General features: G+C 45.7%; 1 protein-coding gene across 1 annotated transcript in view; it reads right to left on the minus strand.

Annotated features, from left to right (window-relative positions):
- Nucleotides 1-3223, minus strand: part of LOC116985089 (solute carrier organic anion transporter family member 1C1-like) — a 47039-nt gene extending 43816 nt beyond the window's left edge. Inside the window, exons 1-2 of the mRNA XM_033039488.1 lie at nucleotides 3071-3223; nucleotides 2811-2971 (exon numbers count right to left, since the gene is read on the minus strand). Of these exons, the coding sequence (XP_032895379.1) occupies nucleotides 2811-2897 (87 nt within the window). The 5' untranslated portion in view covers nucleotides 2898-2971; nucleotides 3071-3223. The remainder of the gene's footprint in view (nucleotides 1-2810; nucleotides 2972-3070) is intronic.
- Nucleotides 3224-14247: the final 11024 nt, after the last annotated feature.

Consider the following 14247-nt stretch of genomic DNA (forward strand, 5'->3'; position numbering starts at 1 on the left):
ATAGGTTATAGGAGCAGAACTAGGCCATTTGCCCCATCAAGCCTATTCTGCGATTCAATCTGTGATGTATCTTTCCCTCTCAATCCCATTCTCCTGCCTTCTTCCCATAAACACAACCCAGAGAGTTGTGAATTTGTGGAATTCCCTGCCACAGAGGGCAGTGGGGGCCAAATCACTGGATGGATTTAAGAGAGAGTTAGATAGAGCTCTAGGGGCTTGTGGAATCAAGGGATATGGGGAGAAGGCAGGCACCGGTTATTGATTGGGGACGATCAGGCATGATCACAATGAATGGCGGCGCTGGCTCGAAGGGCCGAATTGCCCCCTCCTGCACCTATTTTCTATGTTTCTATGTTTCTATGTTTCTATGTTTAATTTCTGACACCCATAATAATCAACAATCTGTCGATCTCCTCCTTAAAAATATCCATTGACTGAGGCTTCAGTGGCAATGAATTCCACAGTTTTCTTTAATATTAAGCCCCGATGAGATGTTCCAATGCCACATACTCCTGTGCTGACTATTTTGGTTGAGCATGCAAAGGCATCTCCACATCAAATAGATAAACATAAGCCTGCTATGTTAAAGAGAATTGAGAAAGTAGATTCACAAACGTCATGCAGAGATTCTCCCTCACATTTTCTCATTATTTACTCAGGTTCTCTCTGCTTGGGATCTTGCTAGCAAGTGTCCTGGCATGGCGATCTGTTTTGTGGACCTTGCAATGAAAGGCCTTTGGAGAATATCACTTTAATTTTAGTTAAGCTTAGAGATACAGCCTGGAAACAGGCCCTTTGGCCCAAAGAGTCCACGCTGACCAGCGATCACCCATTCTGATGACATGGCCTTACAATGCCAGAGACACGGGTTCGATCATCTTCTGCCCTTCAATAAGATTATGGCTATCCTTTTCTCTCAGTGCCAAATCCCTCCAGAGACTCCACATCCTTTGCAATAAATACAGGTTCGATCCTGACTACGGGTGCTGTCTGTACAGAATGTGTACCTTTAGCCAGTCAGCGGAAAGACAATACAAGATTACAATCGAGCCATGCACAGCGTACATGATAAAGATACATAATAAAGGGAATAATGTTTAGAGCAAGATACAGTCCAGATCAAAGTTAGTCCGAGAATCTTCAAAGAGGTGGCACAAGACCGTTCTCTAGGGCCCTTGATGATGTCGAAATCACCAAGTCCAGATAAGGTAAATCTCAGGTAAATATGTTATCTGCTTATTTTTCTTATCGAGTTTACACACAAGATTAGAAGTTGTTCAGCCAGAGCTGAACACAGTTCTCGGCATCTGCAAACAATGGTGTCTGTCTTGTCGCTTCTTGTGCTTCTTGTGTGCGGTGGTGGAAAGATTGGTGGAAACTGGGCCACGACGTGAATGCTCTTTCCTTGACCCCTGTTATCTGCTAAATTTGAGGAAGAATCTCAGGGAGGTGACTGTAGAAACTGATAAAGGGCTAGCCACGATTATGCAAATTTCCCAAATTAAGGGAGACTCCAGACAACTGGAGTATTTACCCTCCATGCACTCCCTGCACACACTGGCTAACATGCACGCCAGGCGATACCAATGTCATCAGAGACCCACACCACCCTGGCCACCCTCTCCTTTTACTCCTACCACTGGGAAGAAGTCGCAGGAGATGCTTCAGGAGACGTTTCAGTTCAATAAGTCTTGCAAGGATATGCCAGGCAACACTTGTCCAGTCTGTCTAACCTTAGTTGTTGAGAAGCCTTTAGAAACAGCAATCAAATTAATAATAATTGGCGACCTTTACGTCAAAAAGGAGAGTCAGGTTGGATTTGTTAATGGCAGATCATATTTGAACATGATCTAAAGACATAGGAGTGGAATTAGGCCATTAGGCCCATCAAGCCTGGTCGGCCAATTATTTTTCCTTGTGACCACATGGGTTTCCTCCAGGTGCTCCGGTTTCTGCCCACATCCCTAGGTTTGTAGGTCAAGTGGCCTCTGTAAATTGCCTGAGTGTGTAGGGTGTTGATGAGAAAGTGGGATGACATAGAACAAGTGTGAACGGGTGATCGATGGTCATCGAGTCATATTCATAGAGTCATCAAGTGATAGAGTGTAGAAACAGGCCCTTCGGCCCAACTTGCCCACACTGGCTAACAGGTCCCAGCTACACTAGTCCCACTTGCCTACGCTTGGTCCACGTCCCTTCAGACTTGTCCTATCTTTATCCTATCCATGCCTGGACCGGGTGGGCCGAAGGGCCTGTTTCCATGCTGTGTTTTCCGAGAAAATTATTTCGAGGGTACATGCAAACTCCACACAGAGTGTACCCGAAGTTGGTATTGACTGTGCCACCCTAATCCGAACTGAAGTGGCATCTGATCTAGAATTAGGACAACCGGCCAATATTTCAAACAAGGTTTCAACTCAACGTTACACAGCTCCAACTATGATGGGCAAGGGTCATTCTAAGAACTGGACAGAGGCCACAGAGTTGCTATTAGCACATGGGTATTCGAATACCACTGGCAGATTTATTCTGGCAGAGAAAGTACTCTCAATGCAAACATTCTGTTATTGCAAGAACTGAACTTTAACACTAAGCAAATTAAATATGATGCCCGTTGACCTATCCAGCAAAACAATTCTCCCGTTCAAGTCTGCAAACAAAAATAACATATACTTTTGTAATATTGTAATATTTTATAAAATATAAATTGCTTGAATGTGGTAACCTGTCTATCCGGGGTTGGTCTTTATGGACCCGTTAATTCAGCAGTGAGATTTTCGGTGTAACACACATCTCAATTTATCCCATACCTTCAAGTTGTTAAAACGGGAATGTTTCACTTTGGCAGGCGGGGGACATGTGGTTGAATCGAACTTCTCCTTGTGCGGGTTTTCCATCGTGGCGTTTGGAACTTTGGACAAGAAGGCGAGATGGTCTTAGGACTCCACGGCTAATAAGAGAAGCGTGGGCCCTACACAATGAAAAGGCAAAACACACTGGCAAATTAAACAAATAAGGTATAAAATCGCGAGGAATCATTCAGTGAAGTGTGGAGCAAATGGGGACTAACCTGACTTGGAGAAGTTCCCTTTCAAAGGGAGGAAAGATGTGGCGAGGGTTCGGTTCCACGGCCAACCCCCCGTTAATAATCAACACAGTGAAATCCCTCTTACATTTAACTATTGAATCCTTTTTTTTTTTTTGCCTTGTCGCAAACTAGTGGAAAACCACGGTACCCTCCCCTCCCGACCTGCCAAATTTTAATTGAGGATAATTTTCAAGATGTGCGCTCTCAAGACTGACGGAGAGTGCGCCATTTGGTTTCTCGCCAATAAGGACCAAAACCTCTTCTTGATATCTTGAGACTTCACTATATCTCTGGGGAATCAAATGAACTCGCTCGGAAATGTGGACCCGTGTTTAGGATTTGCAGAACGTGATCTCCTTTATACAAATCTGCCTTTCAGTCCAAATCAAACAACCTAACATTGCAAGTATTTACATGGATTATTTCACAAGGAATTGCAGATGCTGGAATCTGGAGTGAAACGCGAAGTGTTGGAGGAACTCAATTGGGTCAGGCAGCATCTGGGGAGGATAGACACAAAATGTTGGAGTAACTCAGCGGGTCAGGCAGCATCTCTGGAGAAACTGACCTGCTGAGATACTCCAGCATTTTGTGTCGATCTTTGGTGTAAACCAGCACCTGCGATTTATTGTTACACATCATCTGTGGAGGGATTGTGGCGGGATCCTTTCTTCAGACTAACGTTTAAAAAAAGCCAGATGGATTCAATACCAGGAGGTCTATTGAAGTTGAATGAAACAAATAGATCTAATCACAAAGTGCTGGAGGAACTCAGCGGGTCAGGCAGCATCTGTGGAGGACGTGTCGTGTCTGAATATGGTCACCTCCAGAGATGCTGCCTGTCCCGCTGAGTTACTCCAGCACTTTGTGATTCTTTCTGCTTGTTTTATTCAACTTTACAGACGGCCCCGCTCACCTTCCAGGCAGCAGAATAGTTGCAATCCGTTAATTCAATAAAGAGGACAGATTTTTTGTTCTCTCTCTCTCTTTGAAAATTCTCATGCAGGGCACGAGAAAAGTTTAAAACGAGACGCGAGGAAATGCAGGTGTTGCAAAGCACAAAGTGCCGGAGGAACTCGGCGGGTCAGGCAGTATCTGTGGAGTGAACGGGCCGGGACCCTTCTTCGGGCTAAATAGTTGAAAGAAGGGCTGATGTGTTATGTACCAGGAGATAGCGACACGTTTCCCTCGCTGGTATCTCGCCCAGTCGAACTTTGCTCCGAATAAATAAGCCTTCAAAGCGTTTAAATGCCAAACACAAATGACCTAAATCCATTTAGCGCGTTGAATGGAACCAATGGAATTAACAGACAAAGTATAAAACGAAGTTACCAAATAATGTCAACACAGAAAGATAGTTTACGGTGGGAGAGTTGCATTCAGTTGTAAATCAATGTGAACGTTGCCACTTGTCTAACGCAAGGATACTTAACCGAGGAAGCGACACCAAGTCTTGTCCGTCGGCGGGAGAACTGCATTAAAGTTTTTGTACTTGCCGTCCTGAACCTTGCAATGTCTTTCTGCACCCGTCAGCTGCCAGTCCGCCAAGTGTCCACTGCGGTTATTCCCAATCCAATTACAATTGCAAGTGCAACGCGCAGTGGAGGAGTGAGTCTCTTGAACGACTCGCTGCCTTTTGTGAGCCCATCTTCTTCATCTAAATAGCCAGCCTGGCGCGGCGCCTCAAACGCGAAGAGTTCAAGTTCAAGTGAGTTTATTGTCATGTGTCCCTGTATAGGACAATGAAATTCTTGCTTTGCTTAAGCACACAGAAAATAGTAGGCATTTACTACAAAACAGATAAATGTGTCCATATACCATGATATAAATATATACACACATGAATAAATAAACTGGTAGTGCAAATAACAGAAAGTGGTTGCTAATAATCAGAGTTTTGTCCGAGCCAGGTTTAATAGCCTGATGGCTGAGGGGAAGTAGCTATTCCTGAACCTGATTGTTGCAGTCTTCAGGCTCCTGTACCTTCTACCTGAAGGTAGCAGGGAGATGAGTGTGTGGCCAGGATGGTGTGGGTCTTTGATGATACTGCCAGCCTTTTTGAGGCAGCGACTGCGATAAATCCCCTCGATGGAAGGAAGGTCAGAACCGATGATGGACTGGGCAGTGTTTACTACTTTTTGTAGTCTTTTGCTCTCCAGGGCGCTCAAATTGCCGAACCAAGCCACGATGCAACCTGTCAGCATGCTCTCGACTGTGCACCTGTAGAGGTTAGAGAGAGTCTTCCTTGACAATCCGACTCTCCGTAATCTTCTCAGGAAGTAGAGGCGCTGATGAGCTTTTTTGATAATTGCGTTAATGTTCTCGGACCAGGAAAGATCTTCAGAGATGTGCACGCCCAGGAATTTGAAGTTCTTGACCCTTTCAACCATCGACCCGTTGATATAAATGGGGCTGTGGGTCCCCCTCCTACTCCTTCCAAAGTCCACAATCAGTTCCTTGGTTTTGCTGGTGTTGAGGGCCAGGTTATTGCGCTGGCACTATATGGACAGTTGCTCGCAGTCATGGGTATAGAGTGAGTACAGCAGGGGGCTGAGCACGCAGCCTTGAGGTGCTCCCGTGCTGATTGTTATTGAGGCTGACACATTTCCACCAATACGAACAGACTGTGGTCTGTGGACGAGGAAGTCGAGGATCCAGTTGCAGAGGGATGCGCAGAGACCCAGTTCTGCGAGTTTGGTAACCAGTTTGGAGGGGATGATTGTGTTAAATGCCGAGCTGTAATCAATGAATAGCAGCCTGACATATGAGTTTTTGTTGTCCAAGTGGTCCAGTGCGGAGTGGAGGGCCAGCGAGATCGCATCCACCGTTGATCTGTTGTGGCGGTACGCGAACTGCAGTGGGTCCAGGTTTTTGTCGATGTAGGAGTTGATTTGCTCCATGATCAACCCCTCAAAGCACTTCATCACCACCGGCGTTAGTGCCACTGGTCGATAGTCATTGAGGCACGTCACCTTACTCTTCTTGGGCACCGGTATAATTGATGCCCTTTTAAAGCAGGTGGGGACCTCAGACCTCAGAAGTGAGAGGTTGAAAATGTCCATAAAAACTCCCGCCAGTTGGTCCGCACAGGTTTTTAGAACACGACCTGGTATACCATCAGGACCAGGTGCTTTTCGGGGGTTCACCCCTCTGAAGGATTTCCTGACATCGGCCTCTGTGACTGAGACTGAAATGCCATCGCAGCGAATGGGGGATCGGGAAGGCACATCAGTATTCTCCCTGTCAAAGCGTGCGTAGAGAGAGCGAGATGTGAATGTTGGAAACGGAGCCCATTCAATTCACACCACTCAAGTTGTGTAAGTTACGATTTCAAAGTCAAGATGACTTTCTCAGATTCACTATTCTGACCACTCCTATCCTGAACAACCCCATTCTCCTGCCTTCTTCCAGTAACCTTTGATACCCTTTACTAAACAAGAACCCGGCAACCTCCACTTTAAAAATACCGGATGACTTGGCCTCCACAGCCTTCTGTGGCAATGAATTCCACACATTCACCACCCTCAGACAAAGGGAATTCCTCTTCATCTCCTTTCTAAAGGTACATCCTTGAAGAAGGGTCCGACCCGAAACGTGCCCTATTCCTTTCCTCCATAGATGCTGCCTCACCCTCTGAGTTTCTCCAACATTTTTGTCTACCTTCCTTTTATTCTAAGGCGGTGCCCTCTGGTTCTAGACTCTCCCACTAGCGGAAATATCCTCTCCACATCGACCCTGTCCAGGCCTTTTATTATTCTGTACGTTTCATTGAGGTCCCCCCCTCATCCTTTCAAACTCCAGCCAGTACAGGCCCAGTGCCGTCAAACACTCATCATATATTAACCCAATCATTCCTGGGATCATTCTCGCAAACATCTTCTGGACCCTCTCCGATGCTAGCACACCCCTCCTTCAGGGCCGGATTTAGATGAAGAGAGGCCCTAAGCTATTTCACTTGTGAGGCCCCCTCCCTCCCAATCCCCCACCCCCACGACTAGAGGACCATGACTACCCGACAGTGCCAGTGTGACACTTTTAGATCCTACTGTATGTTGTCATTAAACAGTTGGTTTAAAAATACATATTGGATTCACCGCGGAGCGGGCGATGCCTTACCTGGATCGCCGTTTGAAGCTCTGGAGTGTTGGGCCTGTGGCAGGGATGGGGGTTGGGGCCGGAGGAAGGCAGGTGAGTGGACTGAGGTCGAGGCAATGTCTGGTGGGGGGGTGGTGGGTGGTCAGGGGGGTATGCGGACTGTAGTGTGGGTGGGGAAGAGCTGGGGTCACATGGTTTGAGGGGAATGGGGAAGACCCAGTGGAACAGCCACTGAGATTACCAGGGTTAGGGGGCCTAGCACTAGGACACAGCGCAGTCAAACCCAGGGGAGTGGGAGTCTGCAGCATGGAAACTTCAGGCCCGGTGCTGAGTCCAGGCTGCAGGTAAGGCGACGCTGCGGGCTGCTGGAGGGCGGTGCAGTGGCCAGGGTCAGCGGGCAAAGAGTAGGAGGTCCCGGTGGGCAGATGGTCAGTGAGGCAGCGACGTGTGTAGGCCCCCCGAGATCACGAGGCCCTGAGCTTAAGCTTGTCTAGCTTATACGTAAATCCGGCCCTGCCCTCCTTAGATATGGAGCACAAAACTGCACACAATACTCCAAATGTGGCATTATATTCTTGCTTTTATATTCTAGTTCTCTCAAAATGTCCTCCACAGCTGCAGCCTGACCCACTGAGTTCCTCCAGCACTTTGCGTTTTGCTCGAGATTCCAACATCTGCAGCTCCTTGTGTCTCTCTAAGTGAGAAATAACCTGTGAGAAAGGCACAAAAATGTAGAAATTGGGTTTCGCCGTATTAGGTTTAGATTGACTATTGTCACATGTACTGGGGTACAGTGAAGAGCTTTGTTTTACATGCTCCCCAAACAGATCAGATAATATCATATGTAAATACAGTCAAGTTGAACTCAAATACAATAGGTAGAGCAAAGGGGAAGATACAGTGTGGAGAATACAGTTCTCAGCATTGTAAAGCATCAATTCCATAAACAAAGTCCAATGTCTGCAATGGGGTAGAGGCGAATCAGACAGTATCCTAGTTCATGGAAGGACCATTCAGATGTCTGACCATAAAGGGAGGAAGCTGTTCGCGAGTCTGGTGTTGTGCGCTTTCCACCTTCTCCACAATAGTATTTTCTTCAGGCTGCACGAAGTCTCCATTAACTTGGCCTGTGCTTAAATCCCTATTGTATTTACCAACGGTGGTAGAATTGGGTCTGTAGGTTCATCTTGGTGCGACAGATGGCAGAATGGGCTAAGTGTTCGGCTGGCAACCGGAAGGTAGCCGGTTCGAATCCTGCTTGGAGTGCATACTGTCGTTGTGTCCTTGGGCAAGACACTTCACCCACCTTTGCCTGTGTGTGAATGTGTGTGAATGTGTGTGAATGTGTGTGAGTGATTGGTGGTGGTCGGAGGGGCCGTAGGCGCAGATTGGCAGCCACGCTTCCGTCAGTCTGCCCCAGGGCAGCTGTGGCTACAGAAGTAGCTTACCACCACCGAGTGTGACTGAGGAGTGAATGAATAATGCGATGTAAAGCGCCTTGAGTATTAGAAAGGCGCTATATAAATCCCATCCATTATTATTATTATCTTGTAGTTTAGTACAGTTTAGTGATACAGTGTGGAAACAGGCCCTTCGGCCCACCCAGTCCGTGCCAACCAACCAATAATCCCCATACACTCGTTCTATCCTACACACTAGGGACAGTGTACAGAAGCCAATTAACCTACAAATCTGCATGTCTTTGGAATGTGGGAGGAAACTGGAGGAAACCCATGCAGTCACAGGGAGAGCGTCCAAACTCTGCACAGACAGCACCAGTAGTCAGGGTCAAAGTTGGGTCTCTGGCGCAGTGAGGCAGCAACTCTCCCGGCTGCGCCACCGTGCTGTCCGTAGTGTTGATGGAAGGAATGGGGATGTGGCTATTATCGTGGTCCCTCAGTATCACTGCTGCTCCCTTTGCCCAGCAGACAATTCATTCAAACTTTGCTGCTTCACTGATGAAAATTGCATTGCACTCCCTGCAACATTGGGTGGCACAGTGGTACATACATCGGTAGAGCTACTGCCTTACAGCGACAGAAACCCGGGTTCCATCCTGACTACAGGTGCCATCTGTACGGAGTTTGCATGTTGTCCCTGTAGCTGCATGGGTTTCTCCGGGTGCTCCGATTTCCTCCCACATCTGAGAGATGTGCAGTTTTGTAGGTTAATTGCCGCTAGTGTGTAGGGAGCGGATGAGAAAGTGGGTTAACATTAGAACTTGTGTGAATGGGTGATCGATGGTCAGCATGGACTCAGCAGGCTGAAGGGCCTGCTTCCAAGTTGTATCTCTAAAAATAAACATGTACCACTGGGACCACTGTCCAACAATAGGTGGCTTCTTGAAGACCTCTTCTGGCCACGCTAGCCAAAATCACCAGTTTATTCCAAAGATGTACAGGTTTCTAAGTTGATTTGATTCGGTAAATTGTAAATTGTCCCTATTGTGTAGGATAGTGCTAGTGTACGGGGTGATCGCTGGTCGGCGCGGACGTGCGCCTGCTTCCATGCTCTATTTTTATAATGTAGAGTCTAAACATCACTCAGACCCAACATGAATGGGATGAGATTTGGAAGGGATAGAAGTTTGGGAGGGTTGTCTATATGAGCATACTTATCTATATGAGCATAGATTTCCATTGTAAATATATAACTCACATAGAAGAATCCCGACTTTTATGTTTTATTCAAGATCCCAGCATAAGTTCATAAGACAGCAGCATATTCATAACACAGGAGTAGAATTGGGCCATTCGGCCCATCAAGTCTACTCCACCATTCAATCACAGCAAAAGCTCATAAAATAGCTGCATGTTCATAAAACAGGAGTTGAATTAGGTAATTTGGCCCATAACGTTTACTCCGCCATTCTATCATGGCTGATCAATTTTCCCCTCAACTCCATTTTCCTGCCTTCTCCCCGTAAACCTTTGACAGCCTTATGAATCAAGAACATGTCAATCTCTGCTTTAAAAATACCCAATGTATTGGCTTCCACAATAGTCTGTGGCAATTCCACAGATTCACTACCAGACACGTCAATCTTAACTTCATAAGTTCATAAAATAGCAGCATAAGTTCATAAAATAGGAGTAGAATTAGGTCGATCGGCCCATCAGGTTTACCGCCATTCTATCATGGCTGATCAGCGTCACGGGTTATGGGGAGAGGGCAGGAGTATGGGGTTAGGAGGAAGCGGTAGATCAGCCATGATTGGAGTACACTTGATGGGGCAAATGGCCTAATTCTGCTCCTATCACTTATGGCCTTTGGACCTTAATTTTTCATTCTAGTTTTGCCTCCATTTACTGCGGAGTATTTGGATACGTGGAGTGAGGGAAACATAGGAAGCATATTTGTCTGTCACTCTCAAGCCAAGGAATAATTCATGCAACTGGCAACTGCACCAGCATGTGGGCAAAAATGTGTGTTGTTTTCAGATTTGATGGAGCCGTAATGAAACTTGCAGATAATCCCTCATTAATGATTTGGCCAAAGCACACAAAAGCTTTCAAAATCACTTTGTATAATGGGCCCTTTGAATAATCTAAAAACCAAAGCTTGTGAACGGCACAGGGCGAAGCTACGAAAATGTTGCACAATGTGGAAATGTTTCTTTACTCGCCCAGCCAAAGGAATAGCAAATACAAAAGAGTTCACAGTGTGTTAAATCATATTTTGATAAGTCTCGCTGTGCTTTGCCCAAACGCAGCAGCCATTATTTTTTCAATTATCACAGATCAATCTTCACGGCATTTTATTACATGTGAGCATTCCCAACTTTTCAAAAGTAAGGCTCTGCATTGCAATGTGATAATTGTATTCCTAAGAAATCTTGTGTGATGGAAAATTACATTGTTAAAGATAACTATGTCAATGTTGAAAGGGGGTTAGGGGATAAAGACTTTTAGGCTTGCAATAAGAAATAGGCTTTAGGTTTTGGTTTAGGTTCATTATTGTTATGTGTACTGAGGGACAGTGAAAAGCTTTGTCAAGCATGCTATTCAATCAAATTAGATAATACTATGCATAAATACAATCATATTAAACCCAAGTACAATAGGTAGGGCAAAGGTGAAGATACCCAGCGCAGATTAGAGTTCGCAACATAGTCGCGCAACGGTTCCAGAGACGCAGTCCAATGTCCACAGCTCCTCTACTCCCTCAGAAGGTTTAGGATGTTTGACACGTCCCCATCAACTCTCACCAACTTCCACAGATGCGCCGTAGCAAGCGTTTTATCGGGATGCATCCCAGCAAGGTTTGGTACAGCTCCATCCAAAACAGCAAGGAATCACAGAGAATTGTGGACGCAGCCCAGAGCATCACACAAACTGAACCTCCCTTCCATTGACTCCGTCTACACATCACGCTGCCTCGGCAAGGCCAGCAGCATAACCAAGGACGAGGCTCACCCCGGTCACTCCCTTTTCTCCTCTCTCCCATCAGGCAAGAAATATAGAAGTGTGAACATGCACATCTCCAGATTCAGGGTCAGTTTCTTCCCAGCTGTTATCAGGCAAACTGCACAACTAGGGCCGTAGATAGGGCTTTAAACTACATAGTGGGTGGGGGTGTGGGTGGGGGTCAACAAATTGGAAATGTGTCTGGATGAAGTTAAAGGGAAGGAGAGTGCAGGAGAAGTCTCCAGAGGTAACAGGACAGAAAGTTTAAGAGTCTAAGTTCCGGGAAAATCAGGACCCATGTAAGTAGAGGGATGGTGAATACGGAATTCAAAGTGTTATATTTGAATGCACACAGTATACGGAACAATGTGGATGAGCTTATAGCTCAGTTAGAAATTGGCAGGTACGATATTGTGGGCATTACGGTGACATGGCTGATAAAGGGTTGGAGGTGAGAGCTGACTATCCAAGGTTATACGTCCTATTGTAAAGACAGACAGGTGGGCAGAGGTAGCTCTGTTGGTAAAGAATGAAATTCAGTCCTTAGCATGGGATGACATAGGATCAGTTGATGTAGAATCCTTGTGGGTAGAGCTAAGAAACTGCAAGGGTAAAAAGGCCCAGATGGGAGTTATATACATCCCTCCAAACAATAGCCAGAATGTATGAAACAAATTAGATACGTTTAAGAAAGAACTGCAGATGCTGGAAAAATCGGAGCTAGACAAAAATGCTGGAGCAACTCAGCGGGTGAGGCAGCACCATCAGTCTGAAGAAGGGTCTCGACCCGAAACGTCACCTATTCCTTCGCTCCATAGATGCTGCCTCACCTGCTGAGTTTCTTCAGCATTTTTGTCTACATCAGGTGATACAATCGGCATGTAAGAAAGGCAATACAGTGGTCATGGTGGATTTCAATATGTAGGTAGACTGGGAAAATCAGGTTGATACTGGATCCAACAAAGGGAATTTATAGGGTGCCCACGAGATGGCTTCTTAGAGCAATTGTAGTCAAGACAATTCTAGATTTGGTGTTGTGTAACAAACCGGATTTGATTAGGAAGCTTAAGGTAAAGGAGCCCCTAGGATGTAGTGACCATAATATGATCAAATCCAACCTGCAGTTTGAGATGGAGAAGGTTAAATCAGATGTATTGGCATTACTGTTGAGTAAAACTGACTTCAGAGGCACGAGGGGGGAGCTGGCTAATGGTGATTGGAAAGGGACCCTAGCAGGACTCATGATCGAACAGCATTGGCAGGAATTTCTGGGAATAATTCGGAAGACGCAGGATCTTTTCATTCCAAAGAGGAAGAGAGATTCTAGGGGGAGAATGAGGCAACCGTGGCAGACAAGGGACGTCAAGGACAGCATAAAACTAAAAGAGAAGGTGTATAATATTGCGAAGATTAGTCGGAGGCTGCAGGATTGGGAAGCTTTTAAAAACCAATGCAACGTAACTAAAAAAGCAATGGGGAAATAAGATGAAATTTGAAGCTAGCTAATAACATAAAAGAGAAGAGCAAAAGATAGCAAAAGGTACATAGAGAGGCAAGAATGGACATTGGACCACTGGAAAATAATGCTGGTGAAGTGATAATTAGGAATAAAGAAATGGCAGAGGAATTGAATACATTTTTTGCATCAGTCTTCACAGCGGAAGTCACCAGCAACGTACCTGAAATTCAAGTCAGAGGTTGGAGGTTAGTGGAGTGGCCATAACTAAGGAGAAAGTGCTTGGGAAGCTGAAAGGTCTGAAGGTGGATAAGTTATCTGAACCAGATAGACTGTGCACCAGGGCTCTGAATGTGGTGGCTTTATCGATTGCAGAGGCATTAGAGGAGATCTTCCAAGAATCGCTCGAGTCAGGAGTGGTTGCAGATGACTGGAATATTGCAAATGTTACTCACTCCGCTGTTCAAGAAGGGAGTGAAGCAAAAGAGGAGAAACTACAGGCCGGTTATCCTGACGTCAGTGGATGTCATAGGTGAGGGTCCAGAAGAGGTTTACGAGAATGATCCTGGGGGTGACTGGGTTAACATTTGATGAGCGTTTGATGGCGCTGGGCTTGTACTCGCTACAAGGATAACTGGGAACCTCATTGAAAATTACCGAATATTGAAAGGCCTGGATAGTGTGAACATGGAGAGGATGTTTCCACTGGTGGGAGACCCAGAACTAGAAGACATAGATCAGAATAAAAGGATGTACCCTTAGAAAGGAGACGAGGAGGAATTTCTTTAGTCAGAGGGTGGTGATTCTGTGCAATTCATTGTCACTGACAGCTGTGGAGGCCAAGTCATTGGGTATTTTTATGGCGGAAATTGACAGATTCATGATTAGTATGGGTGTTAGGGGTTGTGGGGAGAAGGCAGGAGAATGGGGTTGAGAGGGAACGATAGATCAGCCATACTTAAATGGTAGAGTAGACAAGATGGGATGAATGGCCCATTAATCCTATGACTGATATGCTTCTAAATCCCACCACTGACACTTCATCTACGGAGAAATGTATGCTTTATACAAAGAGCTAGGGTTTTTTTTTAAGCAAAGAATGAAAATATAGCAATAAAATCAGAAAATGCAATCTGTTTGCATCAAATACAAGGATTAGATGAGGATGTTGCCTGGACTTCTGAGCCTGAGCAATAGGGAGA

This window comes from Amblyraja radiata, chromosome 21, assembly GCF_010909765.2.
Source record: "Amblyraja radiata isolate CabotCenter1 chromosome 21, sAmbRad1.1.pri, whole genome shotgun sequence".
NCBI lineage: Eukaryota > Metazoa > Chordata > Chondrichthyes > Rajiformes > Rajidae > Amblyraja > Amblyraja radiata.